Genomic DNA, 11,357 nt, shown 5'->3' with positions numbered 1-11,357 from the left:
GTTTCATAACTTTCTAAAACCATTTAATCCATTTTTTAATGATGAATTATTAATCTAATAATAAAATTACAAATCGGATCTTATTTTGAATACCGGTATGTGAGCCTTTAACTCTTAATCTAAACAAACTTAATTTCACTTCAATTTATTTTCATATTGTATAACTTAAATCCACTTGACGTGCCAATCGAAAATTTACATATCAATACGACTTAGTCAATAGCCCAACCTCAAACCTCTGAGTATTTAATCGATTTTGCAATAAAAATGTTTGAATGATGACTGACCATTTAAATGTCTTTCTTCAAAAGGACTTTTTCAAAAAAAAAAAGAAAGATTTTTATTTATTTACATGCATTCACACGAGACTTCGTTCAGTGAGTATGCGGGCCACAATTTGAACAAATTTGTATCTGAAATGCCTGTCATATCCTCAAAGACCAAAGTTAAGCAAAATATGAATTTGCATTATAAACAGCATTCTTGAATAATCGTTACGGTAACCCTGGTTTTCTTTTCAGAAAATGTGGAACGATTTCCGAATATACAGCTAGACGAAACTTTGATCCTTAGCTATGTAGCTTGAACTAGCCTTTCCCTTCCGGTGTTATATTTAAACCTAATTATATTATGCAAGAATAGGCTAGCATATTGAAGAAAAATGTGAGGGGAAATGGCTTCTTGTTGATTTAAATGTTTGGCATATTTTGATTGTGAATGATATTAGTCTCTTTGTGGTCTTTATTGTGATAAAACAACATTCATAGTTCAAGATGACAGTAAATGACTTTATTGACTTGCTCTCATCCAGTTTGTACGAACCGAACTTAGGTGAAAATGTATTTCGAGATTCTTTTTAAACCAAGATAAATGCAAAACGAACAAATAAGGTCGAGGTTATATGGATTATGGTACAGCTGAATAGCTAAAATGTTTTTTTTTATTTACAGGAAACAAAAACTCAAAATAAGTTGAATGTTCTATAACAAACTTTGACTTTAAAAAAATTATATTAATTGATTATATCTTTTCCATCTTTTTTTCATAATAATAAGCTCAAACCATATTAAGATATCTTAAAATAATTTTAAAATGAAGAGTGAAAAGATCTTGTAAGGACTGGATTGCAAATGTATTTGTATTGTCCTGATATTTATTGTCACAGCCGTAACAATAAGTAATAAAATCCAATGTTATTTTGGACTTTCTTTACATTTTCTGAATGACAGTTGTATTTTGTATCATAGATGACAAAAATGTTTGAGATATAATTTCAGTATTTTGAATAACACATAGAAGAGTGAAGAACCAGAAATCTTGTTTACATTTTTCATTTACTTGGCCCGGTTTCATTTTTAATGCATAATTAATTTTTAAGTGTTTTTAAAGTTCTCAGAGAATCATGTCCATAAAATGTTTGAATTTATTTATAATACATTTTAATGCAGACACAATAGATTTTCTTACTCCATAAAATATATAATCTCTTTACTTGAAAAAAAAATTTTGCATGTCTTACATATTGATAAGGATCTGTTGGTTCTTCTTTTTCTTTTCCAGAAAAAAAGTTTTCAATTTCATATTTGAACTTATTTTTATATTATATTTTATATTATTTATTATATTATTTTATATTTCATTATATTTTTCTCAAGTGAATAAAAGACTGACAATGTCTCCTGGGGAGATACACCCTCAAGCATTCCAGGATCCTACAAAGCAGACTGAAGCTGAAGCGATTACAACAAGCAAAGCGGAGGCGTTTAGAGCTTAAAAGTCAGAAAGGTCTGCAAAAGATGCATCATAATCTGTTCTTGAAGGTAAGTCAGATAAATACAACTTATCTGAAACTTTATTTATATGTGTGATGTTTGTTTTTTATCTATCATTTTTTCCGAACATTTCTATTGCAGCGGATACATACAGCAGCAAAATTGGTTTCAGTGATGAAGTTGATTTGGAAGACATTTCTTTGAATAAATTAGATCAACTACCAAGTACCAACAAATCTTACGTGGTATTTGACCTAGAAACTACTGGTTTATGTTTGTGAACTAGTTTTTTCTTGGTAGAAATATCTTAAGGAATATATTATATAAGGTTAAGAAATGAGTTGCATTTGACTTAGAAGTATACACTATGGGAGTTTCAATATTTATTTTATTTATTTCAACCAGGACATAGACATTGTTCAGATTGCAGCTGTATGTGGAAAGAAAAAGAGTTCAACATGTACTTGACACCACAGTCCCCAATTAGTCTTGATGCATCTACAGCAACTGGACTTACTTTTGTTGGTGGTGTGCTGAAGCATAATGGCAAGAAGGTGAAACATAAAGAGCCCTTTGGAGGACTTCAGCAGTTTGTTGAAATTTTGAAGACTGCTGATTGTAAACCTATTTTGGTTGGGCACAACATACAATGTTTTGACTTACCAGTGTAAATGAATCAGCTAGTCAAATTAAACTACTTGACAGTTTTGATAGCACTGTCACTGGTTTTATAGATACTTTACAAGTGTCTAGGAAATCTTTCAGCAAAGTTGATGTTAAAGATTTTAAACAAGTCACTCTTGAAAATGCTTCCATTGTAAAATATTATGAAGCTCATAATGTTATTGCTGATGTAAAGGCATTTGGGAGTCTTTTGAAATGACGTTGTTGGCTCTGTGTACAGTTAATGATATGTTCACATTGAATTATTATACCATTAAGAAGTCTTTAGAGCCGCTTGTTAAGGCAAAGATTGAATCTTCCATGATTTCAAAGAAGTTGATTGTAAATTCTCTTAGTTTGTCTAAGTTGGTGCTAATCCACAAGAGTGATCCACATAATGGGTTACGAAATAATTTTAGTGAACCATTATCGGGTTCAAAGCAGCCTCAATATCTAAGTCATCTAATGTAATCAACAAATTGTTTGAATATTTGAATAGCTATGAATGATAACTGTTTGTATGTATTTTAATTTAGACAATACAGTGTGTTAAAATTAAGGTCTAACAACTTGTATGGGAGATTTCAGTCAACACTCAACCTAACGTTAGACTGTACTTGGTTTTTTTATGTTTCAGTCAAAGGGTGCAAAATGCTGACTTAATATTCTGTAGTATACTATTTTTGTGTATTCTGTTGAACCCATACTTGTATGTACTTTGACTCAGTATTGTGGAAAGAGTAATGCTTCCAAATTGATGACTGATAAGACTGTGGATTTTCATTGTGTCCACTCGAAAAACAGGAACATATACATGTATAATATGTGAAATACATCTGTAATTGATGTCACACAGAAAGTATTATAGTTTTTAAAATTATATTATATTATTAAGAATGTTGTTATTTTTTTTTTTTTTTTTTTTGCAGTTATGCATCTATGAAATGAAATAAAAGTCATCAATAGCTCTGTATTTTTTATCTTTCCTCATTTGAAATTCAAAAATCTCAATTGAACAAAAAAATGTATAAATAAGTAGTGGTGATGAGAAAAAAATATGCTGTTTTTAAATAGACATAGATGAACATAATTTGAGAATTTGACAGAAAATCACAAGTCGATTTTTTCTCACAATAATTTTAATAGTGTTCTACTTCAAGGTTTTGGGGCTGGTCGAGGGTCGTATTTTGTTCAATTTAGTCCCCAAAACCCAAGGAAAGAAAATAAAACAACAATAAAATTTCACTGTTATTTGTTTAATTGGATATATTTCTTTGATTTTAATAGGAAAAATCATTCATTAGCATCAAAGTTAGTGTTTGTACGTACAAATTCTATGAAACCTTCATTGGAATCTCATATCGTCAATTGACAAATAGGGGTACCTGTGATTGAGAAACTCTCAGTTATAATATTGACACCCCCCCCCCTTTTCCAATTCATCATACCTTACTATGAACAATCTAAATATCTGAGAACAATTTTTTGATAAATCACAAGTAGGTCCAGTACTAGGGACCTACCTTAATTCTCACTTTAATTTTATGATTATAGCTACAGTACTGTAACTGTAAGATCCTTATTTTACGCAAATACTTGATATCACGAAATCGTGAAGACAATGGCTGGCACAGGTCGATTGATCAAGTAATTTATCAAGAATTTCAGAACTAAATAAAAGTAAGTTTCTTTCTTTTTATATAAATTACTTCTCACGCATAATGCCTAGGTCACATTTCCCGGCCGGTAGCTGTAGACCTGTGGTAATCGGTGGTAATCTGTGATGTTAACGATGCCCCGACATCGGTCCACATTGGCCTAGTAGTCCTTAAAGTATCAGTCACATTATCTAGCGTTGGGTATACGATCGGCAACCAATGCATTTTATGATAAAAGTGGCGTGGTTGCCAGCCGGACTTACAAAGGCGCAGCGATTTATTGCTAACCATAAAAAGATGTTCCAGGATAATCGGCCGATGTATATTAAATTGCTCATACATTGGTGGACATCGTTCGCACATCGGTCAACTACGGGCCAATGTTTGGTCGAACATCGACCGATGATCGGTCGTTATCTGTTGAACACCACTAAACTCCCCGATGACCTCAGATTCAACGGATATTGGACGATGCTCGGCCATACATCGGCCGATCCTTGAAAGATGTGTTAATGATGGGTTGCCGATGAGGAGCGTTGTGTTAATGATGGGTGCCGATGAGGAGCGATCTGAGGCATCGGTAGAGACATCGCTGAATTTTAACTACGAATTATTTCCTACCGATGACCCCACCGATTCGCAAAAACGACTCAGTCACCGTCCGATCACTAGTGGTGCCCGGCCGGCAACCACGCCATTTTCATAAAAAAAACGCATCGGTTTCTCATCGTATACCCCATCGTTGGATAGTGTGACTTATACTTAAACGAGATAATTATTTCTTCTTGTATATATACATGTACAGTAATCAACAGGATACATTTCAGATTGTGACTCTAATAATGAAATATTTTTGAAAAATAATTAAGATACCTTTAAAGGATAAAATAAAGAAAACATATTTTTATTGTCTTTTCAATTCAATAGTGCATTCTTATCAGTGTTAACTCTCTTTTTTACACATGTAAGAGTGGGAGGTTTTTTTGTTGCCAACTTACTTTTTTTTCTATAGTGTCATTTCAAGGCATAGTATCAGCTGTTTAATGAATTTGATCAGTAAAGGAAATTCCCCTCAGAAATTTCTATAGATATTAAAAAGAAAGTTAAAATCAGTATGTTATTTCTTCTTTAACCTTTCTTTTCGTAGATAATTATTATACAGGTCTATATTATTATATGGTCTAAATCCTTCAAATATATAATGTTAGTAGCCTACCAGTGTTTTGGTTTTTGTTTATTTAATAATTATTCTCATAAAATAAGTTTCATTGGCCAGCAAGTCGGTACTTCCTGGTTTTCCTTTTATAAATACCGAGACACCGGTCCATTCACACCACTTTGGGAAACTTAACTCTTGCCTTTGTCACCTCTTGAAGGTAATTTTTTATCAATAAAATTTTTGTAATTTATTTGAAGTATAAGTTTAAGAGATTGTTTTATTTCTGAAAAAGAAAAATTTAAACTATAAGAATACAATTTTTTGGCTTAGTCCATTTCTGATTATTTTTCGAAGTAAGATGTATTTTGCCTTTAAAAAAGTATTTTGTTAATATTTATTATTTTCAAAGTCCATATGTATTGCGATATTGAATTATGTGTATTTAGATATGTTTCAGATCTGTCATTGCTTTTGCACAAGTCTGAACAAGAAATAAATATCTTTGCAAACTCCCAATGTGTCATAAACTTTTGAACTTTTTTTGGGGGAAAAATGTTAAACTGACATATAACTTTACGGAACAAACCGCATCAGCTAATTAAATTTTCCACCTATTAATCACTGCTTAAAAGAGTCTAAAGTTATCAAAAAAATTGCTTCTATATCTTTATGTGGGATTATTGTGGAAAAACGTCTTCTGCACTTTCAAAAACAGCTATTTGCTGCTTTTTATTTAGTGGTTTAAATTTGTTAACAATTGAACGGTGTCATGAAGGAATATTCATTTATTTTTGCTCCTTTGAAATAGGTTTACCTCAGATTTGAACTTCGAAGTACTAAAAATAATCTGAATTCTTATGACAAAAGGTTTTCGAATTTTATTGTTAAGTCTTGGAAATATCTAGGGAGAAAATTATGGGACACAGAATCGAGTACACGAATTTCAATCAAAGTTAGTTGCTTTTTTTAAAATAAATTATGAATAAAATTATGAAAATTCGTTTATCCGACAATGCGCCTATGGGATTTCAACCTGGTAATTATTCTTCTTTGTCCTACCAAATTTAAGAGGGTGTAGCAGAAATATTTGCGGAAAAATCTTTATGGAAATAAAATTGTAAATGAAGGAGGCTCTTAACAAATGTATATTTGTCAGAAAAACAATGCTCCATACCCCTACCCCACAATTGCAAATATAGATATTTTTAAGTTATTTGAATAATGGTGGAATATGAGATTCTGAAATTCAATAATCATGTATATTTCGTGTACCTGTTTCTACGGTCTGAACAGACAAAATCTGGTAGCGAAAAACATCAAACGAACCCAGTGGCACGAGCTACGTTTTTCTAATATTATTTCTTCAGCGAGTCCTTCACCTTCACTTAACATTCGTTTCCGGATTCGAAGCAAAATGCACTGAAACCTAATATATTATTTTTGTAACTACGTATTGAGTCATTTTTTATGCCTATGTCATATTTCATAAGACACTTGTCCTTATATGTACCCCTTTTGTAGAATTTTCTATGTTTTCTGGAAGAGCACATATACATTTACTTTATAATGAAACATAACAGCTAGTGCAATTTGTTTCAGGTCCAAAAATATGGAAGCCTCTAAATATTTGCTCATTGCACTGGTGCTTACAATATGTGCAGTTGTTTTTCAACTGATTCGATTGGCGTCGCCTTACTGGACGTTTGTTGATGCAACGATAGTAAAAGTTAATTTCGGTTTGTGGAAGATGTGTACTGAAACTGTTTCGACTGGAGATACCCAGTGCGGAGATGTGGTTATACCAGATGGTTATACAGGTGCATTCTTAACAAAATTTATCATGATTTTTCTAAGATTTGTTTTCGAATGGGAAGTAATTGATGGAAAAATTATTTAGCACAAAATGGATGTCAAATTTTTAAGGATAATAATAAAAAAGATGAATACAAAATTTTATGTTATCACAATAAAGGTTAAATAAGCTAAAACCTCTAAAAAACAACTTTAAATTGAAAACTGTTTTCTGTTGCTATTTGAACATCAAATGTTATTATTACATAAATATATTTTTTTAACAGACGATCTTAACGCCGTCCGAGCAATGGGCATCCTTGGATTGCTGGTATTGGTGGTAGCAGTAATCATGACAGTTTTAAAAATGTTCGTTTTGAAAGAAAAGAAATCAATTTTATTTGGGGCCGTTGGCACAGCTTTTGCTGGAGGTGAGCTAATTTTATTAAGGGGGTATCTGTGGGGTTCTATTTTGTTTAAAAATTTCATTTTATCATCATTTTAAGGCTATGTTATAAATACTGTAGACGTACTTTTTTCCACGGGGTCAGAATTCCCCGGAATCTCAATTTCTGTTTTATCTGCGGGTAGCTAGATTGTCACTATATGCCTTGTATTTATTTTAAGTACGCTTGGATTAATTTCCGCGGAAAATTTGTGACCGCGTACATAGCGTAAATTAATACCACGCGGAAAAAAAGTACTTCTACAGTATACAGTTCCGCGCACTTTTTTAAAACTCACATGTTTTTTCGCAATGATTGTGTAATTAGGCAACGAGATATAATTTAAAGTGATTGTTTAATTTAATTTAAACTTTATTTTACTAATTAACTAAAAACATAACTCACGCAAAATAATAGATGGGATTTTGATTTGTTCCTGACTGATAGATTCTAAATTGCGTTTCGTGGTTTATCGTCAAATGCAGCCCTCTTTGTATTAATTCATGTCTTTGAAAGCCGTCCTTTGCTTTGTCTATACACAAGAAACCGTGCACCTTATGTAACATCTCTATTTTCTGTCTTTAACATAGCCCTAAAGCGCATGGCTGGGTTTCACAAAATAATCCTAACATTTGTCGTAAAATAATCTTACGACCATCTTAAGAATCATAAGATTTGTCACTGTTATTTCACAAAACTATCTTAAATATATTTCTGTTCATTGAAAAGATATTAATGTAACCTATCAATAAATAAACTACATGTATGAAGGATATGGAAATAACGAACAGTATTCAATCTCAACGTCCGTTAAACAAATATACAAAATAAGAGCAGAGCAAACACGGACCTCCGAAACATCAGAGGTGGGATCAGGTGCCATGGAGGAGTGAGCATCCCCTGCCGACCGGTCACACCCGCCATGTGCTCGTTGTAATAATCAGGAAATAACGGAAAAAATCCGTGGTCAATTCAGTGTATAAATAATGGACTAACAATTGGTATGAAAAACGTCAGTCAGCATTTTATGTATCTCGAACACATCTGGAATTACTTTGGCCATTTTAAAAATTGCTCAAGTTAGCAATGCTTGGTCATAGCTATTGTGATATTCTTTCGGGATATGGAAATCAAATGAAACAATTTTGAATCAAGTAATATATGATGTTTGGATTTTGCATGGCAGAAGAATTGGGGGGGGGGGGGTTGCAATTTCAGTTGGGAGGGGACACAAGCAAAGAAAAATGCATTGAAATAATTAAATGGAAAAAAAAAACATAAAGTAGGTACATGTTAGGTTTTCTATCGTTTATTTATTTGCAAATTATTTTTTGAGCCCCCGGGGGGGGGGGGGGGGGGGGGGTCATGTTCCTTCTGGCCTTTAAAAGCTCTATCACTAAAAACCGTTTATCTTTAAATATTCCTCGGTTTTAGCCAAAGTATATACTTTCACAAGTTGCACTTTAGACTTAAGACATGCATTTAGTTGTCTGAAGATTTTGATAGATCTTAAAATTATCATAAGATATTATGACAGTTTTGTGAAACAGCTATGGTGCAATCTTAATATAATTTTCGGCCTTTAGACAGATCTTAGTCATAAGATAGCTTTATGAAACTGGCCACAGGATGATAACAGTATTCTCACCTGTTTGACTGCTTTTTAGGTGAAAAAGCTGGTGTTTTTTTTTCAGAGTACTGTAAATGAGCAAAGTACTTAGAAGCATACACATTTTTAAGAAGTCTAAACTCGCTAAGTAAGGTATTGATCCTTACGTTGCGGGGCGGAATCCCACTGTGGGACGTGGAGACTGGTCCTTCGGATCAAACCCTGACTACTATTTAGGCATAGTGCATGCAAAGTACAACACTATAATATAAATAAATTAAATTAATGGAAAGTGATAATGGTATTAACAAATTGAATGACTTCACCAGAATGAACGTAAATCAGACCCAATTCCTGATCATACTAAACAAAATTATTTTCTCAATTTAGTGTAAACTCTACAGTTAATTTGTGCCACCAACTCTCGAACTCGAACAACCACATAACTACGTATTGCTTACGCCTTTGTTACTATTTTTTCCCGATAGTAAGTCCTTAAATATTTCAAAATTTATAATTGATCACAATTCATATATTTAAATATCCCTACTATATGATTTTTCTTTCATTATTCTTTATTAAGTAAAGTTTCGCCATTTTGAGAAAATGAAACAATGTACGATTTACTGATTGTCGTAATTAATTAGCATAATTAATTCGTTCAATTATGTAAATCGCACTTCACCCGAGTATACCCGATAGACCGGACGCATTTCATAGCGGTCCGGATTTCTTTCTTTATTAGTGTTCTTAAAAATTTCCAATTTAACATGTAATCAAGTATGTAAATATCTTGTGTTTAGTAGTTTAGTAGTAGTGCTAGTTGTTTTTGTTTCTCTTTTTCCTTTGTTCTTATGACTTTTTAACTTTTTTCTTTGTCCTGAGGAAGGGACAGGGCGTCCTGAAAATTTGACAATTTTTATTGTTCGTGTCGTTGGTCATTTTTAGTGCTTTATATATATATATATATATATATATATATATATATATATATATATATATATATATATATATATATATATATATCTGCACTGCTAGGAGACAGATTCCGCAGGTCGAGAGTTCAACCCCGGGCTGGGGCGGAAGTGGGTATCCATGTAAAAGTGAATTTCTTTGTGCTTTCTATATTAATATTTCTTCACTTAGGGCAGTTTTGTTATTTTAAGAGTTGTTGTAAAATGTGCTTTATAAATAATAATAAATTTCATTACAACATTTATTGGTTATAATCCTCTGTGAAAAATAATGTTCAGATAACTGTATCTCACTTCTATTCTCAATGATCGTGTAGTGTAGGGCAGCGCCGCAGAATTCCATCGGCATCGAAGGCAAGTTTTTTGACTTGCCAAGATAGCCGAGCGGTCTAGCGCGCTGTTCCTGCACTGCTAGGAGACAGATTCCGAAGGTCGAGAGTTCAACCCCGGGCTGGGGCGGAAGTGGGTATCCATCTAAAAGTGAATTTCTTTGTGTTTTCTCTCTCTCTCTCTCTCTCATATATATATATATACATATATATATATATATATATATATATATATATATATATATATATATATATATAATTTGTTTTCTTTTGTAGCGGTGTTTATCCTTATTTCAATAGCAATATTTGCAGCCAGAGCGAAGGACTTGGTAACATTGGTTACAGTCGACCTTGACATTGATTACCACTTTGCTTTCGCCTTAAGCATTATAGGAATGATAGCAGCGATCGGTGCAGGGGCCGTCATGTTGGTTGAGATCATGAAAGGATAAATAAATTGCAAACTACTTTTGTATGAAACATTTAAAAAAAAATAGATTTAGACATATTAGTATACAGTCTGGTGTTTTTAATCTTTTATAAATATTAGAAATCCCAGTGTAATTTACTCATTATCATCAAATCATGAAATGATGTATGAAACTAGATAATATTTTTTTTTATTTTTTATTTGCCTCATAACGTACGCATACATTGTCCATTTTTGTGTTACAAGTATATAAGAACCAGGCCATTAAAATTATTTAAGAAAAAAAATTGTAATTGTGGGCCATTATCATTTAATTTTAAATCGTCATCGTTAAGAAACATCATATATAATGGATAATGTTATGCATGAAACATTATAAGTCGGTAAATATGTCTAACTTTCAATTTTGCTTATCTAAAATATAATTTTGAGATACAGCTGATTAATTTTATTTATGTTAGTAAATAACTATCATAAAATCTAATTCAAATAATTATGCTAAAATTAAAAATCGCAGAATACTATT

General features: G+C 32.1%; 1 protein-coding gene across 1 annotated transcript; it reads left to right on the top strand.

The window, feature by feature from the left end:
- The first annotated feature begins 6,939 nt into the window (after positions 1-6,939).
- Positions 6,940-11,009, top strand: LOC134241861 (uncharacterized). The gene is made up of 3 exons (XM_062723883.1): positions 6,940-7,069; positions 7,331-7,474; positions 10,678-11,009. The coding sequence occupies exons 1-3, from the start codon at positions 7,000-7,002 to the stop codon at positions 10,851-10,853; spliced, it is 390 nt and encodes a 129-aa protein (XP_062579867.1). The 5' UTR covers positions 6,940-6,999; the 3' UTR covers positions 10,854-11,009.
- Positions 11,010-11,357: the final 348 nt, after the last annotated feature.

This window comes from Saccostrea cucullata, unplaced genomic scaffold (assembly GCF_032062105.1).
Source record: "Saccostrea cucullata isolate Sc308-1 unplaced genomic scaffold, CSIRO_AGI_Scuc_v1 ctg2625, whole genome shotgun sequence".
NCBI lineage: Eukaryota > Metazoa > Mollusca > Bivalvia > Ostreida > Ostreidae > Saccostrea > Saccostrea cuccullata.
Note: the sequence above shows the minus strand (reverse complement) of the source record. Positions and strands in the feature narration are given on the sequence as shown.

Bases quoted from the DNA above. Each gene is read 5' to 3' on its own strand.
- LOC134241861 (XM_062723883.1), top strand. From the start codon at position 7,000: ATGTGTACTGAAACTGTTTCGACTGGAGATACCCAGTGCGGAGATGTG. The intron at 7,070-7,330 runs GTGCATTCTTAA...TTTTTTTAACAG, and splicing joins TATACCAGATGGTTATACAG to ACGATCTTAACGCCGTCCGA. The intron at 7,475-10,677 runs GTGAGCTAATTT...TTTCTTTTGTAG, and splicing joins TGGCACAGCTTTTGCTGGAG to CGGTGTTTATCCTTATTTCA.